The sequence below is a fragment of the Podarcis liolepis genome (genome assembly GCF_965112155.1).
Source record: "Podarcis liolepis genome assembly, chromosome: 5".
NCBI lineage: Eukaryota > Metazoa > Chordata > Lepidosauria > Squamata > Lacertidae > Podarcis > Podarcis liolepis.
Window position 1 is genome coordinate 78,872,143 of NC_139556.1, and position 22,859 is coordinate 78,895,001.

The 22,859-nt window shown below is 45.3% G+C and overlaps 1 protein-coding gene across 1 annotated transcript in view; it reads right to left on the minus strand.

Annotated features, from left to right (window-relative positions):
- The window catches only part of WWTR1 (WW domain containing transcription regulator 1), a 95,073-nt gene extending 75,931 nt beyond the window's left edge, over positions 1 to 19,142 (minus strand). Inside the window, exon 1 of the mRNA XM_083504464.1 lies at positions 17,582 to 19,142. Coding sequence (XP_083360590.1) covers positions 17,582 to 18,006 — 425 coding nt within the window. The 5' untranslated portion in view covers positions 18,007 to 19,142. The remainder of the gene's footprint in view (positions 1 to 17,581) is intronic.
- Between the last annotated feature and the right edge of the window lie 3,717 nt (positions 19,143 to 22,859).

Below are 22,859 nucleotides of genomic sequence, written 5' to 3' on the forward strand. Positions count from 1 at the left end.
GTACGATTTAGCCCAGTGGAGTCAATTTCAGAGTAAAACACACTTAGGATTCTTCCTTTGGGTGAATCATGCAACCTCTTTAACACTTGCAGGAGCCAGCAATTCCCAACATGTGGGCTACAGCAGCTGCGGCTAATCTGAAGCCCTCTTAACCTTTCTGCAGACCCTCACAGCCTCTTTCCCCACTAACTCAAACATGGCTGGAGACAGAGGCCATCTTGCAACAGTGCAGCCATGATGCAACATCATTGTCCCAACTCTAACCAAACAGAAGGGCTTGTGGGAAATTACAATTAATTTTCTGGCGTCAATACTTCGGCCAAAAAGCAAAACCAGTACAGTCGTACATTGGTTCTCGAACGCCTTGGTGGCTCAAATGTTTTGGCTCCTGAACGTCGCAAACCCGGAAGTGTTCTGGTTTGTGAATGTTTTTTGGAAGCCGAACGTCCGACGCAGCTTCCGCTGCTTCTGATTGAGTGCAGGAAGGTCCTGCAGCCAATCGGAATCCGCGCCTTGGTTTTTGAACATTTTTGGAAGTCGAACAGAATTCCAGAATGGATTCTGTTCAAGAACCAAGGAACAACTGTACAGTACTAGAGAAGTTTATCCAGAGATTAAAGCCTCGAGTTCAATATGGGATCAACTTCCTGGAACTCTGGGACTCTCTCTCTCTTGCTCTCCACTAACCCACACCCACACACAGCATATTATACGCAGTCTTAGCTCTTCAGAGGTCTCAGGTTGCCATTGCATGCAGATTTGTTTTTCTTAAATAAGACTGGGTAGTTGCTTCCTTTACCAATTCCAGTTGCTCTAATATAGGTCTGTGAAAACTAGAGTATCAAAACTCCTTCATCCGAGGGCACAGGTATTTGCTGATCCACTGGGGGTAAAGAATGAACGGAATCACAAATCGCTTTGAAACCAAAACAAGAGATGACTTGGGAGCGAGGCACATTAGTTGACCACAAAGTTACAGTTCTATTATTCTCTCTGTCGAACTCCAGGTCATGCCTTCTCTTCAGCTCTGCTCCCCTTTGAGAACTTTGCCTGGCTGAAACGTGTCTTCAAACTGTGATAACACACGTTGCTTGCCGGGATGGAGAGATGTGCATGAGTCTAGGTGCCTAGAAATCTCTGAGTTTTGCGTGGCTAGAATGTAGTCCATTGTGCAAAGGTAAGAGTATTGCTCTGCCCCACTTTGCCTCTGGGGCTCACCTACCCCTGGCATGCCACCCCAGGAAGGAAGCCCATGAGGTAATGCAGTCCTCTGACTCCTTTAAAAGCAGCCTCCCCAGTATGTAAAAGCAAAGTAAAGATGGAATCAGGATCTGACCTAGGCTTGAAGAATATAACAAGGAATTCTGTGAGAATTCCCTATAGCTGCTCGGCTGAAGGACTTTTCCCTCTTCTTGTTATTTTCTTCAAAGATCCCTCCCTCCCTCTTTTTACTCTTTCTATTGCCATTCTTCATTCATTTCAGGATAAATATAATCGCTCCAGGGAATTATCTTACTGGATATTGTATGAGAACGGCATAATATTTGATCAGTTTGGATGGAACATTTTTTTTAAAAAATAGTCATTATCTCTTTCTATAAAAACGAGGAGGGAGGGAATGCCACAAGCCTGTACATTTAAATTCCGCCTGTATGACATTTCCTTCTACTTTAATTGCTTCCATACAGTTTATATCTGCTAGTCACGCTAGGCCTCAGAGTGCTCCATGCACCCTGCTACAAAGGCGCTCTTGTCCTATAATAACCTCGGCAATCAAAGTGAAGGAATTATGGGTAAGGCAGAACAGCCAGAGTTATTGAAATAAACAGGTTTCCAACTGCATTCAAAAGCACATTTCTGTCAGGAAGCAAGTCCGCCCTAACAGCTAGTTCTTCTGTCAGGATCTAGAGAGAAGTTAGAAGAAAACTGGGTAACAGCGTTTACTGCACACTGTCTAGTCTACATCCGCCTTTGGCAAACTTGGCTCCCCTCCTCATGTTTTGGACTACAACTCCCATCAGCCCCAGCTATGCTGGGCAAAACAAACGAAGACTTAATTAATTTTACTCCATGCCTTCCTAACTTCATTTCAACTGCTGTTATCACATCAGGCAGCTTGCTAAGAAAGCCTTCTGAAACTTTTTTTAAAAACTACCATGTTTCTTTAAGGAAACAGAAACAACAGCAACAACAACACCTGTATTATCTAGTCAGCCCACTTACTTGTCTATTTCTCAAGTGAATAAAACTGATTCTGAAATTACCTGTTCCAGGTTTCTCCTGAGGACCTAGTATTTTAATGGAACTGAGCATTGTTACACATATTCCTCACTCGGCCACCCTAGCCGCCTTTCATTTTACTCTAAAATGGTAATTATGTTTTAAGCCTCACACTTGGCAGACCTCCTTCTTCATATACAAAACAGACATTGTTAAAACAGCCCGTTGGAAATCATCATAAATACGATCTATCGTTTCAGCTGCAGCAGCTCGAGAGAATCGGTTTACAACACACCAACTTAGAAGTGCCTACTCTGCTCTTTTCAGCCCCTCTCAAGCCAAGGCCCGAAATAGATACCTATCAGTCCAAGCAGGTCTCGAATGGGCCTTCTCAGAACTCCAGAAATTGTTTCTTCACTTCCAGCCCAGTTTCTGTTGGATGAGAATAGCCACCCTAATTAAAACTCTCCTACTTATCTGGGCTCATAGATAACCCTCCGCAGGGTGCCAAAAACTATATAATACTTCCCTACCCCGTCAAAAACAAACAAACAAAAAACCCACCCCCAAAACTCTATGCCATTTCATTCACCATGTAGAATATGGTCACCAACTTGGATGGCTTAAAAAGAGGATTAGACAAGAAAAATGTATTCCTCTATGCAACAGCAGCAGCCAGAATATTGATTGCAAAGAATTGGAAGGGGGAGAAAATCCCATCATTATTAGAATGGCAAAACAAACTCTGTGAGTTTGTAGAAATGGCAAAATTGACGGCAATTTTTAGAGGCCACTCACAACAGAGAATAATTAAAGAGTGGGATGGAGTGAAGGAATACATGAAAAAATATGGTTCTGGAATTGAAATACAAATAGATGTGTAAAACGTGCAGGGGTAAGCAAGAAAATAACAACAGAATTAATTGGACAATTATTAAATTATAACAACACAACAAGACGGAAGAAGTAAAGATGGAGATCACGCATGGGTGAAGGGAGTGGGGGGTATAGGGGAATTTATAATATTATCTATAATATCAATTTTCCAGTTGCATTGTATTTATATACAGCAAAGGGAAGTTTAGAGCAATTAGGTATATTTCAATTTAGGTAATTTATGTAATAGGTTTATGTTAGAAAACGAATATGGATTTTGAATTGATGCTTGTAATTCTCTTTGGTTTTGAAAGAAAAAAGAAAAAGAAGAGAGGATTAAACAAATTCATAAAGCTATCAATGGCTACTAGCCAGGGTGACTGTGTTCTGCCTCCACTGTCAGATTGTACCATGCCTCTGTATGTCATCAATTACTGAGAATCACAAATGGAGAGGGTGCTCTCTAACTCTAGTCTTGCTTGCGGGCCTCCCACAGGCATCTGAATGGCCACTTTGAGAACAGGATGCTGGACTAGACATGCCTTTTGTCTGCTGCAGCAGGGATCTTCATATGTACTTACTGTTCTGTTTTGCACAATTGATTTGACTGTTCTTCCACATAGCTACCCCTTGGCAGCAACTGGAAGTAACAAGAAGTCCCTAAGCCAACAAGTCTGTGCTTTGCTCCTCCCACTGTTGAGCCCAGAAACAAACCATGGAGTAGCTCAGTGAGGGGTTGCCGTTACATCTTGACCCTGGGGCCATCGTTTGTTTCTCCCAAACAAACAGGAAGCCAAGAACAAACCAAAGCATTTGTAGGGCACCGGTTGGAGAAAGCTAACCCAAACCTTCCCTCCCACACTCCTCTCTGGGTACCTTAATGTTGTGGCTGGGCTGTGTTCCAGAGCGGGTAACAGTTTAATTGAAAAAGGAGAGCTACTTTTAAAAATTAGCAGTGCAAAATGAGCGGTCATTAATAAGGCATTCTTGGTCTGCGGAAATTCTTTTGATCTCTTCCATCCATGTTGAGCAGTGCAATGAGAAGGCAACATTTACACAGATAGAGAAATGCTAATCTTACAACCCAGCAATAGTCTCTTGTCACAAGGCATATAAACCTGGAAGTCAGGAGCCTACAGTCCATGTGTCATTTCTGCACAGAAACTATGGAACTGCTACAATGGCTGCTATTAATGGGGTGTAAATGAGCTATATCCAAGTTTCAGAAAAATCCTACAAAGTTTTCTCCAAAGTTCTCCAAACGGAGCCATTCATAGAGGATAAACTCATAGAGGATTTATCTATGAAGGCTATATTGAGGGCTACTAGTCATCTAAATACTTGCCATGGAGGGCTTGTGGGCTACCCATAGGTATCTGAGTGGCCAGTATGAGATCAGAAAGGTGACTGGATCGGCCCTTAGTTTCATTCAGTAAGTTTCTCCTTATGTTTAGGATATATATATCCCCCATTTTCCATTAGGGTTGACATATTTCAAAAGGTACAAATCCGGACCCAAAAAGTTGTTGAGCTTTTGTACGGCAATCGCCTGATAGCCCCGCAGCCACCGCCGAGCCCACGCCAGACCCAGAGCCTGAACCGAGCTGCCCATGCCCCCCCCAAATATTATTTAACCCAAAATCCAGGACATTTGCTTTAAAATGTACAATCCCCCCCCCAGATGGGCATGTAGGACCCCCAAAAGAGGACATGTCCAGGAATTCCTGGATATATGGCAAACCTGTTTTCCATACCATCTTCCATACATTCCTACCCACGATCATGAATGCCACCATTCAATCTGTTGCCAGGCACAAAGCAGCTTAAGTTAATAATCACCCATAATCAATGATTACTTAAGTATAAGTGAAAAGCAAATACAAAACACAATTGCTTTACTATACGAAGTCCTGATTATATCTGCCTCAACACGTTGCTGCATATACAGCTTTTTCCAAGGTTCTCATGTATGACTGGGTGCTGGGAGATGCCCTGTACTGTATTATCGCAACATGTCCAAGCGCTGGCAATTGGATTTAGCAAGAGCCTCGAGAGAAATTGGAAGCATCTCATTTTAAGGAGTCTTCATCAGGATCAGGTGAAGCCTACTTTGTAGTAATAATAATAATAACCACTTACCGTTTTACATTGTGCACATTCAAACTGCTTCACACGTTATCTGCTCCATACAACCCTTACAACAGCTTTCAAACACAGGGCAATGTTATTATCCCTCTATTGCAGAAGATTGTGGATTGAGGTAAAAAGAATAGTCACTTGCCTAGGAGCAATAAGTGGGGAATTCCAGTGCTTTTTTTCTGGGGAGGCGCAGGGCATGCATACCCCTAAACATTTTGTGAATCTAAGTTTGGCCTCACTGAGGCGCAGTATTTCAATATGAGTAGGAAAATGAGAGTACCCCTAAACATTTTTATTTTTTTTAGAAAAAAAAGCACTAGGAAATCCTATGCACAAGAAGCTGGGATAACACATGTAAATTAAGCCAAAGTAAAGTTGTTGTTCTTCTTCTTCTTTGGCGATCACTCGTAGCCAAATAAAATTGTCTTCCATAAATACTGTTTTAACAATGAATCCGTAAATGATTGTGGAGGCCAATTCTGGATCCACACGTCCTTCCAAGTGGGGACATTGGTTTCCGGGCGGGAGTTGATCACGGTGTGGATTTGCCAAGCGTGCCTTCTTCTTAGCACGTTTCTCCCTTGCGTCCTGAGTTTGAGTGTCTTCAAAGCCCATGACACCTTTGGTAAAGGCTGTTCTCCAACTGGAGTGCTCACAGGTGTCAGTGTTTATACTACATTTTTTATATTTGCCTTCAGACAATCTTTAAACCTCTTTTGTTGACCACCAGCATTACGTTTTCCATTTTTAAGCTCGGAATAGAGTAGCTGCTTTGGAAGACGATAGTCGGGCATCCGCACAACATGACCAGTCCAACGAATACAGCAGAACCAAACGCTGTTCAGAAATGTGAGCTGCTGCTGTTTTGCCTAAAGCCTGGAAACATGCCTTTAAAATACGGCTCTGTGCCAGGTTGCCAGGTCACAGGACCAAGCTGAACAGGCTTGGGATCCCGCCTAATCCTCTGCCCCTGCACCACCAAACCCTGCCACTGCCACCCCCCAGAAGAATCTTGCCATAAGATTGCCCCCTACTGAGTGTGCATGGCTCGTATCAATTCTGCAGAGGTATACTTTGAAGGCTGTCGAGAGAAGGCTGCAATACCATACACGTTTATTTAGACGTAAACCCCACTGGACATAATGGGAGCTCACCACGTCTCAGAATAGAAGCTTTGATCCTTTTCTCTAAGTGGCAGACAGAAAGTGAGCGCTACAGGAAGGTTGTTTTTACTCCTGTGTTCTGGTGCTGCAAAATCAGGAGGTTAGGGAGTCTACTCAGAAGTCACGTTCCTGTGAAGCTGCAAGTCTCACTATATTATACTGTAATATTTTAATGACCATTTGGGGTACCTCTGTCATAAAATCCATGCCCTTTTTTGAGCATACTCTTCGGTTTCATTAATTTAAGTCCTTTACAGCAGATGTTGCTGGACTACAGCTCCTATCAGTCCCAGGCAGTATAGGCAATGGTGAAGGATGATGGGAATTGCAGTCCAACGTCTGCAGGACACCACTTTGGGCTACATCTACTCTGCACCAGGATTCAAAATCAGCAGGGCGCCAGGCGCATTTTGCTCCTAAATGTTCTCCATTTGCAAGCACCTCAAAAAGTTGGGCACCATTTTTTTGCGCCCAGCTGACACTCAAGGATCACTGAAATGTATGTGCTCTGAAGTCTCAAAGAACTGGTATATGTTAAGGATAGACAATATACATCTGGGGACCCAAGGCTGAAAAACACTATGTTAAAGGGTTTAACAATAAAGAGCAGAGTGTTTTGAAAACTGAAGTACGGTACCAATATTTTTATTGTAAACACCAAATTAAACATGTGTGAACCATGTCTGTTAAAAATGTGATATTAACAACATGTCACTTATGTGTATTGTGGATTAATTCATGCTTATCAAAATAATAAATGAAAAGTGTTGCTGACCACCCCAACACCCCCTGTGACGGCCTGGCATTCTGTTTTGGCGCCCACAACCCAGGTCCCAGAAGCCATTTGGCTCCTAGCTTTTCTATCCCAGTTGCTAATACTGCTTTGCACATACCTTAAAAAAAAAAGAATAAATCACATTTATCAAAAATTGGCCTCTTTAGGGCAACACTCAATAGCAAATGTGCAGTGCAACCCCACACATAGCTACACAGGACGCAATGGGGCTTACTTGTGAGTAAACATACGGAAATGCTGTACACTGTTTCAAAGACTTGCCTTGGGATTTGCAGGTAAAGCAAAGGAAATGAAATGAGGCAGTTAAAAGTTGTGCTTTTGCTCACCCTCAGTATTACAACTGCTACCCCAAGTTAAAACATGCCTTTAGGAAACCGAGCTAAGCTGAATGAGTGCCTCATCTGCTCTATTATTCTTGACCACTCCTGCTGAAGCTACATGTTTATACAAGCCCTGAATGCAACCAAGGCAATGTACTCCTGCTAGTTTGCAAGATATATCAAGATGACCTTTAAACGCCAGTGTAAGATGGGAAGAGTACGTACTCAGGCCTACCAGAAAAGCAGCTTTTCAGGGACAAAATACTTTTAAAGGACCAGAAAGTCAACTTTTCTTTAAGGTGCAATAACAAGAAGTTCAAGTAAAAAAATTCCTTCCAGTAGCACCTTAAAGACCAACTAAGTTAGTTCTTGGTATGAGCTTTCGTGTGCATGCACACTTCTTCAGATACACTGAAACAGAAGTTGCCAGATCCTTCTATATAGTGAGAAGGTGGGAAGGGGTATTACTCAGAAGGGTGGTGGGAATGGGAGATTGGCAGATAGCTGAGATGAGCCTGTTGACGACTGCAATAGGTCTTACAGGAAAAGGCAAGGGGTGAGAAGGTGAAAAATGGCTTAGTCATGTATAATGAGATAAGAATCCAATGTCTTTGTTCAAACCAGGTCTCTCCATGGTTTTAAGTTTGGTAATGAGTTGCAATTCAGCAGCTTCTCTTTCCAGTCTATTTCTGAAATTCCTTTGTAGTAAAACAGCTACTTTGAGATCTTGTATAGAATGTCCTGGGAGATTGAAGTGTTCTCCTACTGGTTTCTCTGTTTTGTGATTCTTGATGTCAGATTTATGTCCGTTTATTCTTTGGCGTAAGGTTTGGCCTGTTTGTCCAATATAGAGAGCTGAAGGACACTGTTGGCATTTGATGGCATACACAATGTTAGACGATGAGCAATTAAATAGTCCCGAGATGGTATGTGTGATGTTGTTGGGGCCAGTAATGGTGTTGTCCGGGTGTATGTGGCAGCAAAGTTGGCATCTGGGTTTATTGCAGGCTCTGGTGCCAGTGTCCGTGTTAAGTCTGGTTGTAGTATTATTGTGGGTTAGGAGTTGTTTAATATTGGGTGGCTGTCTGTAGGCAATGAAAGGTCTGGGAGGAAGAGCCTTCAATAAACCCAGATGCCAACTTTGCTGTTAAGAACATTGCTTCAGGATGAGAACACAAATCGTGCTCCAGCGGCGCGGCGGCAGTAGGAGGCCCCATTAGCTAAAGTGGTGCTTCAGGTTAAGAACAGTTTCAGCTTAAGAGCGGACCTCCGGAACGAATTAAGTACTTAACCCGAGGTACCACTGTAGATCTGCAGTACAGACTGACTGAAGCCCTCGGCTACATGAGATCTTGTATAAGGGAGACTGGCAGAATTTAAGCAAACAGGCCGAGCCTCTGAACTGCAACCAAAGGCCATTTCCAGACTTTATACTGGCACGCATTTCTGCAGTTCCGGCGGTCATACCAAGCTCTACATTCACAGGAGCAACACAGCAGCGGGCAAGCTGCTCGGTCACAAAACTCAGCCGCCAACATTTCCAGAAGCATGGAAGCCGCTGTGGCAGAAATCCACAAGCCACGGACTCCTTTGCCAAGCAGCCCTGCAGATTCAGACAGAGGGACAACTCCCAACCACAGGAGCAGCAATGTCTGGAAACTGCCTGAGGCAAAACCGGGACATTTCTGCTGCTTCACACCCTTCCTTGTCACAGAAAGGTAAAATTGGGGGGGGGGGGAGAGAACAAACTCCTACACGGACCCACAGAAAAAGATTTCAAGCACGCAAAAGGGGAATAAAAAGTCGCCTCCCCACTTCTTGCAATATTATGTTCCTTCTTGCAACGTTATGAATATATTTTAGTCGGTTATTAAACACATGCATTTTTAAAATGGAAAAAGCTGTCCATCAATAAGTATCCCCGGGCATCTTACAAACAAAAGAATATTAAAAGCACAGTGCATGATCATTAAACCAATATGCAGTCCTTGGAAGTGGGGAAGGGCTTTCTTTGCACAGAGGCAGCAAAACAGTTTACAGATCAGATTAGGCTACTTTAAATTCACCTCTGACTGCTGTGGCCTAACATGCAATTAGAAGGCGGGGGTGAAGAAAAAGGTATTTGAATGGTGCCCCAAAGATCAGAGAGAAACACTAGGTGCAGCGGCGAAGCAAGCCGATTGGGTGCCTGGGCCGGCGTGTGTCCAGGGGCGGGGCCAGCTGCCCGTAGGGGCGGCGCCACCGGTCTGTGGGGCCTCAGAGGAATCTGCCTGGCTCCTCCCACTCAGCTGCCCTACAGCTGAGGGGGAGGCGGCGGGCGGACAGTTTGGGACAACGCGGAGCCTGCACACACCCGAGCCAGGAGAGTTGTGTGGCTCGGGTGCGCTGCAGGTCCTGCGGTGAGTGCTCCCCAGCATTTTGTCATCCCCCTCGGTGGTGACACCCGGAGTGAACCCCCCCCCGTGCACCCCCCCTTCCTCCGCCCCTGACTAGGTGAGCCTCTCTGGGGTATTCCATTGTTAGGGGTGCCACTAGCCAGACTATGCAGAGCTAGATAAATTAACAGGAAGGATTTGAAACCTGCGGGACCAGAGATTCTCAGAAGACTGGAGTAAATATACAACCTATTTGAAAAGTAATTGTAAGGAACAGATTACGCTAGTAGGATTGTAAGAAGTTTTGTAAGGAGGATTATTTGAAATACTGCAAAAAAGACCATGAAGAAAATGATTAGTTCATGATAATTAAGAGTAATAGAAAAATTAGGAAATGCAGAATAAACGGAAAATCACCAGAGGAGCTGACGGAAGTAAAAAATATTGTATAAGATAAGAAATTATGTTATATGAATGTTGGAAACAATATGGTACAAAAACTAATAAATATATATATATATTTTTAAAAAAGGGGTGCCACTAGCCAAAGAGCCCTTGCTTTGGTAGCTACCTGGCTCACCACGTTGTGAGGCAGGGCTTCCAAAATGGATCTTAAGGTCAGAACACACACAGGAGATGATCTTCCAGGTCACTTGCTGGCTACCAAGCAGTTTCAGGCTTTATAGCTTAAAACCAGTGCAGTGGTGCCTTGGTTCTCAAACTTAACCCGTTCCGGGAGTCCATTTGACTCCCGAAACTGTTCCAAAACCAAGGCGTGGCTTCTGATTGGTTGCAGGAGCTTCCTGCACTCAAGCGGAAGCAGCGTTGGACGTTCGGCTTCCGAAAAACGTTTGCAAACCGAAACACTTACTTCCGGGTTTGCGGCGTTCGGGAGCCGATTTGTTCGGGAACCAAGTTGTTCGAGTACCAAGGTATCTCAGTACTTCAAACCAAAACAGATTAAGCAAAACAACGTTAAAAGAAACTGTGTTCAATTTGCAACATTTATACGGGCCACAAAATCTGGGTAAGATGTCATTCTGAGGCTATTCTAATGTATACATGTTTACTATAACTTGAGACTAACTATACAATGATGTTTTTGTTTTATTGACTGGCAAACATTCTGATGAAATGCACACATAGTAGTCAAATAAAATACAGAGGTGCACTATCAATTTCTTTTTTCGCTGTAGAAGACTGCTTTCACACTCTTACGAACTAGAAACTTGCTTTAAAAAAATGAAAACTGAGATTCTCAGGAAGCAAAAATTCGGTGACCTTTGCAGAATTTTATATATATATATATATATATAGTTATAATACACTCTGACAGTGATTTCCTTCTACTGAAAACTTGTGTAAATATTTTCAGCTGGCACAAGAAAGCATCTGGATCAATTATGTCTTTAATAAAGTTGGGAATGGGAAATTTTAATTCAACCATTCCTAGATCTTCCGGGTCTCCTTTCTTCAGGCGTGTTAACCACCCCTTTCCAAGTTTCCCATGTTCGAAAGGGGGGCAGAGGCAATACTGAGCTCCCAGCCCTCGAATGTAAAACAAGTTGCACCTTTTGGAGTTGCGCCAGGTAAGCCAAACGTAATGCCAATCTTGTTTTCCTCCAGTTCTTGCCGGTCACTATTGTTTTACCAGTGACTGTTCAAGGTTTGTTAAATATCTAAACATCTCCAGCCAAGTACAGCCAATACCAATGGAGAATCGTTCCTGGTAAACACACGCAGCTTTGTTGTAAGTCTGTTTTCCACCCCCCACTTTTGAGACCCACTGTTGCGTTACAGTTTAGGGTGGTCCTGGGGCTACTTAAGTTTCTTACAGTCATCGCCAAAAAATCTCCACAGGAACCGACATGCAAAACTGTGATTTCTATAAGTCACAGCTGGTCCTGGGTAAACAAAGCAAAGCAAGACTTATTGTCAGTACAAAGTTCCAGCTCCACTTTCTTCTATTTGCAAGTGGAAATATATACCATTTGAGAACTAACCAGTGTCCTAATATAAACACAAATTGCTTTACAAGCCTTTAAAACCTTTGTCAAGGCCAATGGGTTGGATCTTATGCACACAGACTTGAAAACAGGTCCCACGGGACACAATGGACCTTACTTCTGAGTAGACCTGCACTGGTTTGCACTGGTGAGTTCAGCAAAATTGACGCCTATAGATTTCAGAGGGGACCGAGACTGCGAACCTAACCCCACTTGATGGAGCCAGCCTCAATGAATTCAATAGGACCTACTTCTGAGTAGACACAGTTAGGACTGTGCTGTTAGTCAGACCTAGCTTGATTCATTGATTTCAACTAACTTAGGCTCAAGTCCTAAACACACTTACTAGGAAGTCAGATTCATTAAACACAGAGGAATTTACTACTGAGTAAGCATGCAAATGATTATGCTGCACCGCTGGATCTACCCCAATGTGTTGTACGCCGACCATTTCAAACAGCATGAGTTCATGTTTTATATGTTGGAGGCCGTCCAGAATGGCTGATATTGTTATTGTTTCCACCACTTCTTGATTCTTCCAGTGGGAGCCTGTCTCCCATTGGAGAAAACATCCAGAGTGGTAGCAGAATTATTCTATTGCAACAAAAATAAGTAAGAGTCTTGCAGCACCTTAAAGACTAACACATTTCCAATGGTGCAAATCCACTTTGTTAGATGCCTGAGGCCTTATTCTCAGCTGGAAGAAATTTATATATACAGTGGTGCTAGGGCATGGGGGGAAGTGGACAGGGAAATAGAATGCTCTCTGTGCTTTATTTTGCACACTTTTTGTGCTCTGATAGATACCATGTACTTTTTGGATTTCATTACCATCTGATGAAGCAGCCACTGGTCCATGCCACAATAAATTTCTTACAGTACAGTCATATACGTATTTGAACCAATGATGCTTACTCTCGGGAAAGTGCATATACTTCACTTACCAGGGAGTAAGCTCTACGGAAGTCAACAGGAGAAACATTTGTTGAATGACACTATGAATATTATTTTTGGGAGAGAAAACAACAATAACCAGTGAATCCTCCTTATATTTACTTGGAAGTGAATCCCACTGTGCACAGTGGCCCTAATTTCCAGGTAACAATGCACAGGATTGCATCTTAGCCAAAACTTTCTACTCAAGAGGCCAGACGTCATTGTATTCTACTCCCACACGGGTCTTTCAAGCACCCAAAGCAGCCCTGGAGGACAAGGTGTGGCTGTTACATGGAGCCAACACAACATTAAACATGTATTTTAATTTACTGTGCACTTAAAATGCAAATGGCAGCTGCACAGAGGGGAGATTTCTCAATGCAAATAGCAGCTCCCGAGAGGCAATTTCTTCCAGGACCACAGCAGGGAAGGGAATAGCTAAACTTCATCTCCCTGCCAGCTGCAACCTTGATCATCATCATCAGTTCCCCAGTGGCTGCCATTTGTATTTTTAACAATACGCACAGTAAATGCAAAAGACACTTTTAACGCAGCAATCCAGTTTGGGAGATACAACGAGAAAACACTCTCGACGGCACACTTGGGAGTTAGCAAATGTGTTCTTGAAATATCACGCTCAGGATATTTGTTTCCAGAGTTTGAAATCATCCCCTCGCAAAGCGCTGATGAATGCTGACAGACTACCACAAATGCCCACCATTTGGCAAGAGCGATGCACAGGCGGAAAGCAGATTTCTTTAACACATCCTCTGCTTGGAAAGGAGCTGCACAAGTAAAAAAAAAAGCACACTGCGTGGTACAGGATATGTATCTGGGTCACTTAGAAATGCACACACAGATCCCAGCACAAATCTGGGACCATGTAAAAAGGTAAAGGGACCCCTGACTGTTAGGTCCAGTCACAGAGCCTAGGACTTGCCAATCAGAAGGTCCTGCCCACCTAGCAGTTCGAAAGCACATCAAAGTGCAAGTAGATAAATAGGTACCACGCCGGCGGGAAGGTAAACGGCATTTCCGTGCGCTACTCTGGTTCACCAGAAGCGGCTTAGTCATGCTGGCCACATGACCCGGAAGCTGTCTGTGGACAAACGCCGGCTCCCTTGGCCAATAAAGCGAGATGAGCGCCGCAACCCTAGAGTTGGCCACAACTGGACCTAATGGTCAGGGGTCCCTTTACCTTTACCTTTTAAAGCCATCCAAGTTGGTGGCCATCATTACAACTTGCAAGTGAGCTCCATATCTTTACATGTGGAGCAGGGACTAGCTCAGACTAGCAGTGGCTCTCCAGCCTTTCCCACCATTGGCTTCCCAATGTCCTTTGAACTGGGAAGGCCAGCGACAGAACTGGGACCCACCGCATACAAAGCATGGGCTCTACCACTGATTTATGGTGTGCATCCCCCTAGCCCAGAATTCACAAGGATCCTGTGATTCTTCTGCAACATTCGTCCACAGTCTGTTGTTCCATGATGGAATTCAAAGCAACTTACTTCTGAGCAACATGTGAGCATCGAGGGTGCAATTCAAGCTGTGCTCCTCTCATCCCTTCCCTATCTCACCCTTCTTTCCCCTCACTGCAGCATAGCGATGCTCTCTATAAACATGTTCCTCCCATGTTTGTTTATCTCAATGTGTAAACTGACTTTGGGGCCCACACAGGCCCTGAAGGCCATACAGATTGCCCGTGTTTTAGATTCCTGTTTCTCTACCCACACACAGATGGCTTTGGGAAAGGCCCCTTTCATCCATTTTCCCATCACACTGTGGCCTTGTTTGCAGGTGATGCTAAGGGAAAACTGCAGGCATACAGTCTCTGGGAGAGCAGGTTGCAGCTGTTTTGCTCTACCCTGATTATTTTGGTGCTGTGCTGAGCCAAGCCATGGATTGGCCTGGCCTGTCATCCGAACCTGGGCTGGTGGAAGAAGTGGCTGTCCAGGTGGGAAAGAGCCATCACACTAGCATCCAGACAGGTGGGTCACTATTGCTTACTGGCACAGAGAGCAGCAAGGAAATGGGATGGTTGGTGCAGCACAAATGCACCAGCAGAGCCAACCCAGTGCTCCTGCCAGTGCCGCTGCACTGCACTGACCTCCCTCTCCCTCCCTCCTGATAAGCAACATCAACTCTCCTGTCAGAAAGCTAGCATAGCAACTCCACTCCACCAGGCGAGCCAATTCTAGCTGATGGGTTAACTCTCTCCGGACTAACCACACACTATAGCCAAGGTATGCCCTATGGTTAACAGCTTGTGGTTTGTCCAGGTTGCACTAAACCGTGGCTTAGCACACAGTTAGAAACAGGCCAGGAGCTCCTAGGGTTAACCTTCGCCCCTTCTTTGGTATATTTCGGGATATATTTTAAAGCCTCTTCTCCTTAAAAAAAATAAATTATCTGGAATAACATCAATAGTGTTGTTCTCTCTTTACTCCTTTTTTTTAATACGCAGATAAAAAAAATCCTTTAAAATATTATTTTTGCAATCTTCCTGGTTGCCTTTACAAAGTAGTGGAGAACCTGTACTGCGCAAAGAATTCTTTCTATTTAATAATACTGATTTGAGCCTTCTGGTGTTCATGTAAGGAAGACTAGACAATTTATGCAAACGTGAGTTATCAGCAGACTGAAGATAACCCCGAAATGCATGTGAGAAAATTTGCAAGGGGGGGAAACAAATCCATAACAACTGTAGCATAGACTTTTGAGAGACAGGAGGTTGCAGGGTGGGAAGGAAAACATCCCTGCCAGCTGGGTGGGGAGTGAGAACAGAATAGAGTGTCTGGAACAGGAAGACAGGGACACAAACATATATATAAACACATATAAAGTGTAAAATAAAACCATTGTCTGGATAGGCCACTTCCTGTTTCACTCTGAGAAGCTATTTTTAAGACATTCCCAGGAGCAGAAGGAGTTGCCCATCGACATCAACAGGGAAATTAAAGAATTGAACAAGCTTGTCCACCATCACCCCACTCCCCCAAACAGCAACGGCAGTGGCGGGGGAGGGAGGAGGAAACCCCACTCAAAAAAGAAGTCTAGTGAGAACTGAACAACTCAAGCGGGCATGGAATGCTGGCTTGACTGCTGGGAGGCAGGGCAAGGAAATAACATGAGAGGAAGGGGAATGGAGTAGAGTGGAGCCACTGGAGACATCAACGTGGACACGCCACACCTCAAGATTTTGTTGCAGCACCTCAACTTATATTGGCGGTAAAGTCACATGTACCGTTTCCGTTGACTTGCTTCCAAAGAGGTTAAACTCCAATGGGCTACACTGCGGCTTTTGATTTGTTCCAGGACTCACCCCCAAGGACTTAAGCCCAGATTTAATTTTCAGTGGTACAACTCAGCCAAATCAAAGTGTCCCTAAGCATGCACTAAGCAGCAGCATCTAGTCCTAGTCCTCACACACCTGAGACCCCCTAGCAGGGAAAGAGGCCTTCGCTTCCACATCACATCCCAGCAGGGGCTACCAGCGCTGATGCCCACCTGAGCTGTGGCCGTTGTAAAGCCATTATTTTCATGTTCCCACAATGCCCCCGAGGCACATTACACAAGGACATGAAAATGGAAGGTGACTCACAAGCACCCATCACAGATGCTGCCTCTTGCTTGCTCCTAATAAACCTGCCATATGAATGGCCCTGCAGGCAATGGAGGGGGCTCACAGGAGGGCATTTTCTCAGGGGGTCCTTCACTCCCGGTTTCAACTTTGCACACCTGCTCAAGTTTACGTGTGCAGAGGAATTAAAAGAAGCATGAAGAGGTTCATGAAGAGTTGATTCAAGTCTGGCCCTAGGGGGGTGAGCCCTGTTTTCTGTGCCAAAGTTGAGGTATCAAAGAGATCACTCTGAGAACCAGGGCAGTGTAGCAGTCAGCATGTCAGACTTGGCCCGGAGAAACCCGGGTTCAAATTCCCACTCAGCCGTGAAGCTCACTGGGCGACCTGGAGCCAGTTATACCATTGTAGCCTAACCTATCACACAGGGTTGTAGCTTGGATAAAATTGGGAGGTGTTTGAATGAGACTGGGTGGTGGAAAAATGAGCTCCTTGAAGGAAAGGAAGGAAAATAAATGATAAAGGTAAGCTCCTCTGAGCGGATGCAAACTCCTTCACCAACAATGGTCACTTTTGTGTATTTTTATTTATTTTTTAAAAAAAAATTGAGGTTATATCCCACCTTCTTCCCCATAGACCTCAGAATTGCTTGCATAGTTCTCCCCCTCCTCATTTAATCCCTACAATAACCCTGTGAGGTAGGTCAGGCTGAGAGTGAGCTACATGGCGGAGTGGGGATTCGAATCCTGGTCTCCAAAGTCCTAGTCCATGAAACACACATGGATTTGTCTGAGGTAATTTCCATGTAGGAAATAGCACAAAACTCTACACCAGATGTACTGTTTCATCTTTGTATATCTTAACAGACCCACCTGTATTTCTCAACACTGGACTACACACAGAAACTGCCTTATACCAAGTCAAAGCTTTGGCCCCACTTAGGTCAGTACTGCCTGCTCGGACTGGCAGCAACTCTCTGGGGCTTCGGGCTGAGGGGGGTCCTCTTCTCCCAGGCCCGTCCTTCTCTCCACCACTGATCTTACACGTCCCAGCCAGGCCTAGCGTTGCCCCTGACTCTTTTGAGTCGCCTCCCTGCACTCAAGAGCAGCCCCCAAGCCTTCACTCTGCCCGCTTCGCCCCCCCCCCCAGCTATTTCCTCCCCAGACTTACTTGAGGAAGTATCTCTGGCCCGTGTGCGTGAGTGCCATCTCCCAGCCGGGAGGCAGCGGCAGCTCGTCCGTCACGTCGTAGGATTGCTGGCGAAGGTGCGCATGTTGCTGGGCCTGGCTCGGGGTGGCCCCGGCCCCGGCGCCCAGCTGCAGGGAGGCGGGCGACGAGTGCGAGCGGACGTGGTGGGCTCCGACGGCAGCGCTGCTGAGCCGCGGCGGGTGGCTGCCTGAGTCGGTGCTGGACTGCCGGGAGTGGGAGCCCGAGTCGGGCTCCTTGAAGAAGGACTCCGGCAGGATCTTTTTCCTCCACGAGCTGGGCTTGGGGTTCATGACCGAGTTGAAGAGAGCCTCCAGGTCGGTGTCCAGATCCTGCGTGACATGGATCACCTGCTGCCCCGGCGGGGGAGGGACGCCAGCAGGGTTCATTTTCGCCACCTTTTCCCGAACTTTTCTGTCCCGAACTTGGGGCGGAGAAGTCGAGTCTCTGGAGCAAATCTCTGGGGTTTCGCCCTCTTAAATCGCCAGTTTCCAACCCCCGTCGCACAAAATAAGTATTTTGCAGTGAGGGTCCAAAAGAGACCCGAAAGTCATCCGAGACACGAGATGCAAATAACGATGAAGATGAAAAGCTTCTTCAAACCCTTCCAAAGCAAAACTTATCCGAGCGCCCTTTTTTTTCCCCTTTCCCCTTCTCCCCAGAGGCCCCGGCGGCTCCAAGGCAGCCGTCCCCTCCCTCCCAAAACTTTTTATCTCGCAGGATCTTCCAGAGTACACATGAAGCACGTCCAAGTCAGGCCCCGGCGGAAAGTTATGCAACTTTTTCTTTTCTTTGCTGTCCCTCCCCGCTGCAACTGCAGAGATTTGTTACAATTCCCTCTTAAGAAAGCAGCTCCTTTAAAGGACTAGTTGGTGTGTGTTGGGGAGGTGGGGGAAGATCTGCAGCCGCGGCTGTCACGGGAGGGAGGAAAGGAGGACTCAGCCTCGCCGCCCGGAATTCCAGAGGAGGCCTGAGGCTCGAATGAAAGCTTCCGAGGGGCTTGAACGTTCTGATTTGGAACGCTGGCGCTCCCGCGAACGTTCCGATTTCGAACGCCGGGGTTTTCCCGAGGGTCTCGCCAGCGTTCGGTTCCCAGGCCTGACCGAAGATTCCTCCCTTTCCCTGGCCGAGCGCAAAAAAAAAAGTTTTTGATTTTTCTTAAAGGGCGGGTGGGCAGAAAAGCGATCTTTTGCGGGGGAGAAAGAGGGGAAGGGGGTCCCCTTTCCCGTTCACATACCCATGGTCCGGATCTTGAAGAGCCCGAGTACTTCCCGCCGTGGTAGTGGCGGCAGCGGCGGCTGCTTTCGGACTATCCCAAACAAAGTTACCCAAAACTCTCAGGGCGGCGCAGAAAGTTTGGCAGCTGCATTATTCATGAGCTCAGTGTCTGGGACCAGCCCGATTACACGGTACACCCACTGAGAGTCCTCCCACGGCTCAGCTGAGAGCCGGACCCTGCCGGATTTTTTTTCCCCAGCTGGGCTAGAGGAGCCTCCTGGGGGTGGGTTTAGGGAGTTTTACGGGGATCTTGGACGGAAATCCAGCGGGGTTATGACTAATACATCGGGCGAAGGAAGCGTGCCACCGCTTCCTGCGGGACTCTCCCTAATAAGGAATCGTACAAGGGGGGGAGGGGGGTACCGTGCAGAAAACCAGTCCGTCCCTGTCGCTCGTTTGGGGGCGGCCTCGCCTTTATCAGACTGGCCGAAACTACCATTAAATACTTCCCTGGAGCACTTGGCCGCTTTTTCCTCAGATATTCAGTGGGGCTTTCATATGCAAAAAGGAGTTTGAGCACAGCTCAGGGTTAGGCTTTGACAGATCCTCCATTGAGAGTCGCATCGCAATCGGCATGGCAGGAATGTGTCCGTGTCCGTCCCCCCCCGTGCCCCCCCCCCGGTGCAGGTTCCCGCAGGTGCTTGGTGAGTGTAAGAGGAAAAGATATGTGAAGGGTTTCTATAGCTCTTCAGTGCTGATGCTTCGATTGGGAGCCTCTCCCCTTCTTTCCCCTGCCCATTGCAAAGATACTGCCGTGCTTAATCAGTCCATTGGATTTCATCTACTAAAACTGTAATCCAAACCCCATTTACCTGGGAGTAAACGCCATTGAATTAAACAGGGCATTGAATGGTTAAGATTGTGCCTTTTAAAAACTGCAATGGTAAGCACTCTCTCAAGTCCAAAATAGCTGCGTTGGCCCATGAAACATATTCTTTTATTTATTTGACTCAAGTCTATCATGTTACCTGTGGTGCTGGTCTTAACACAAAGAGCAAAGTCATACAACCCACAATACACAATATAATGCAGTACAGCTTCTGCTTATTTTCCTCTAGAGCTCTTGCATATTACAGTGGTACCTCGGGTTACAGACGCTTCAGGTTGCAGACGCTTCAGGTTACAGACTCCGCTAACCCAGAAATAGTACCTCGGGTTAAGAACTTTGCTTCAGGATGAGAACAGAAATCGTGCTCCGGCGGCGCGGCAGCAGCAGGAGGCCCCATTAGCTAAAGTGGTGCTTCAGGTTAAGAACAGTTTCAGGTTAAGAACGGACCTCCGGAACGAATCAAGTACGTAACCCGAGGTACCACTGTACTTATTAAGTTGATGTTCAGTTGACACCTCTTTCCTGTTCATGACAGAAAGGAAGTCAGAAGTGAAACCTGTCATCCACTTTGGTAACGAATGGGACCTGGCTTGGGAAATAAAATGCAACAATGGCATACAGGCCTTTTCAAAACAGCGAAGTATGCTAACCAAGGAGAATTCTGAGAAAGCCATGCGTGGCAAAAAAGACCTGCCAAAGATAGCTTTCTGCAGGGATCAAGCATTGTGTAAGCAGCTCAGATTTTAACACCTCTACAGAGAATTTGCGTTCCCTATATCCATTTTTCGTTTTGTTCAGGTTGTGCAGTAACTGGTAGCTGCTTCAGTATTCACAACTGGGATGTTCTCATGCCCCACCCCTGCTTGTACGTACCTAGATATTTCCTTTCTCTTTTGAAGCAGACGGATTGGGTACTACAGTGGATAGCTTGGGTTACAGACACTTCGAGTTACAAACTCCACTAACTAGGAAGTGATTGCTCCAGGTTAAGAATTTTGCCCCAGGATAAGAACAGAAATCACCCGCCAGCAGCGCAGCAGCAGCAGGAGGCCCCATTAGCAAAAGCGTGCCTCAGGTTAAGAACCATTTCAGGTTAAGAATGGACCTCCGGAATGATTTAAGTTCTTAACCCGAGGTACCACTGTACTTGCACAACCTCCAATGATCTCTTGAATCTTCAGCATGGGGCTGAGGGTTGCTAGCTGCCTTCTGCTTTTTTAAGTACAGTGGTACCTCGGGTTACATACACTTCAGGTTACAGATGCTTCAGGTTACAGACTCCGCTAACCCAGAAATAGTACCTCGGGTTAAGAATTTTGCTTCAGGATGTGAACAGAAATTGTGCTCCGGCGGCACGGCAGCAGCGGGAGGCCCCATTAGCTAAAGTGGTGCTTCAGGTTAAGAACAGTTTCAGGTTAAGAACGGACCTCCGGAACGAATTAAGTACTTAACCCAAGGTACCATTGTAGTTGAGGGTATCCATAGCTAACAAATAGAAACTGCACGGATTCTTTGCTTTCTGTCCCAAGCAACGTTGGATAGAAAAACCTTGTGGCCTACCTTCAGCCAATCAAAAGAGTACAGTGGTACCTGGGAATGCGAATGGGATCCATTCCGGAGCCCCATTCGCACCCAGAAGCAAACATAACTAGCGAGGGCACATCTGCACACGCACACGCCGCTTTTCGCTGGTTCTGCACATGATGTCATTTTGAGCATCTGCGCATGCGGCGAAACCCGGAAGTAATGCACTCCGTTACTTCCGGGTTGCCTTGGAGCACAACTCTAACGTGCTCAACATGAAGCATATTCAACCCGAGGTATGACTGTAGAACTAAGTTTGCTCCCCAAGAAAAGGATTGCTATTACTACCCATTTCCAGAGAACTTTGTCAACCCTTCCGGTTTCTGTCCTTCTGGGTTCAGGCACTGTTTTGGGATAGAACCAGCCTTAGCCACCCTGATAGAAGGCCTTCAGGAGTGGGGTGTGTATGACCTTGTAGCTCTTACTTGATCTCTCGGGAATGTTTAATACCACTGACCATGTGGGGCCAGATTAAGACCTTTAGAGGCTGTAAGCATCTAAAAGATTCTGGTGCCCCCGTATATATCTAATTAAAAATATAAACAATAATAAACCGTAAAATTAACTTTTGTTTTTAGAAATTAAACAAAACCTATAGTAAGATGGGAAATAATCTTTATTTTGTGTGTACCTCCACTTTATTTAATTTTATTTTTTTTTGGGGGGGGGGGAGAATTCTCCTAATTTGTCTAAATGCATAGTCTTTGATCAGATCCTCAAAACAAATCTTATGTAACACATCTGCCTCTATACTTAATAGAGTTAAGGCATCCAGCCTGCCTTGTTGCATAGTTGTTCTGTTGGGGTTTTCAATATACCTCAACTGAGAAAATGCTCTGCTGAGCAATTTGTGATCATTAATGTTAAAAAAAATGAAAGCAAATTTCTACATTTTGTTGTGTTCCCAAGATTACGGTATATCATTAATCTCTATTATTACTATTTTTAGTATTACTATCATATTATTATTATTATTATTATTATTATTATTATTATTATTATTATTATTATTATTACATATTTATGTATGCAATTTTTCCATTTATTATGGGAGCCTTTATTTGTGGAACCTGGTTTAGCTGCGCCGTATGGTCCATGGTAAATCCGGCAATGGAAAACTTCTGTACCTTCCCTAGATGCCGTAAGCACATGCTTATTTTGCTTAATGGTTAATCCAGCCCTGTGACCATAGTATCCTCCTGAACAATCTGTGCAAGTTGGTGGCACTTTTTTTGTTAAGTGCTTTGATTCGTAACAATGCATTTCCCTGTACATGTGAGCAGTCCCAGTTGCCTTGCCCGTGCGCTTCCATGAATAACGTGGTGTTTGTACCATAGATAAAGCTAGCAAATCCCACACCGCAATATTTTTCGGTATAGTGATATTTTTTCAGGTTTCCTGTTGCAATGTTATGTTATCCAAGGGCATCCTTCTCAAGTCAGCTCACGCACAGGAGGGGACATCCTGTATGAACCAAACATGGTTGCTTATTTCAAGCACAACAACAATTTTGACCATAAGTTGGTGCTATTTCCTTTTGCGTAGTAACAT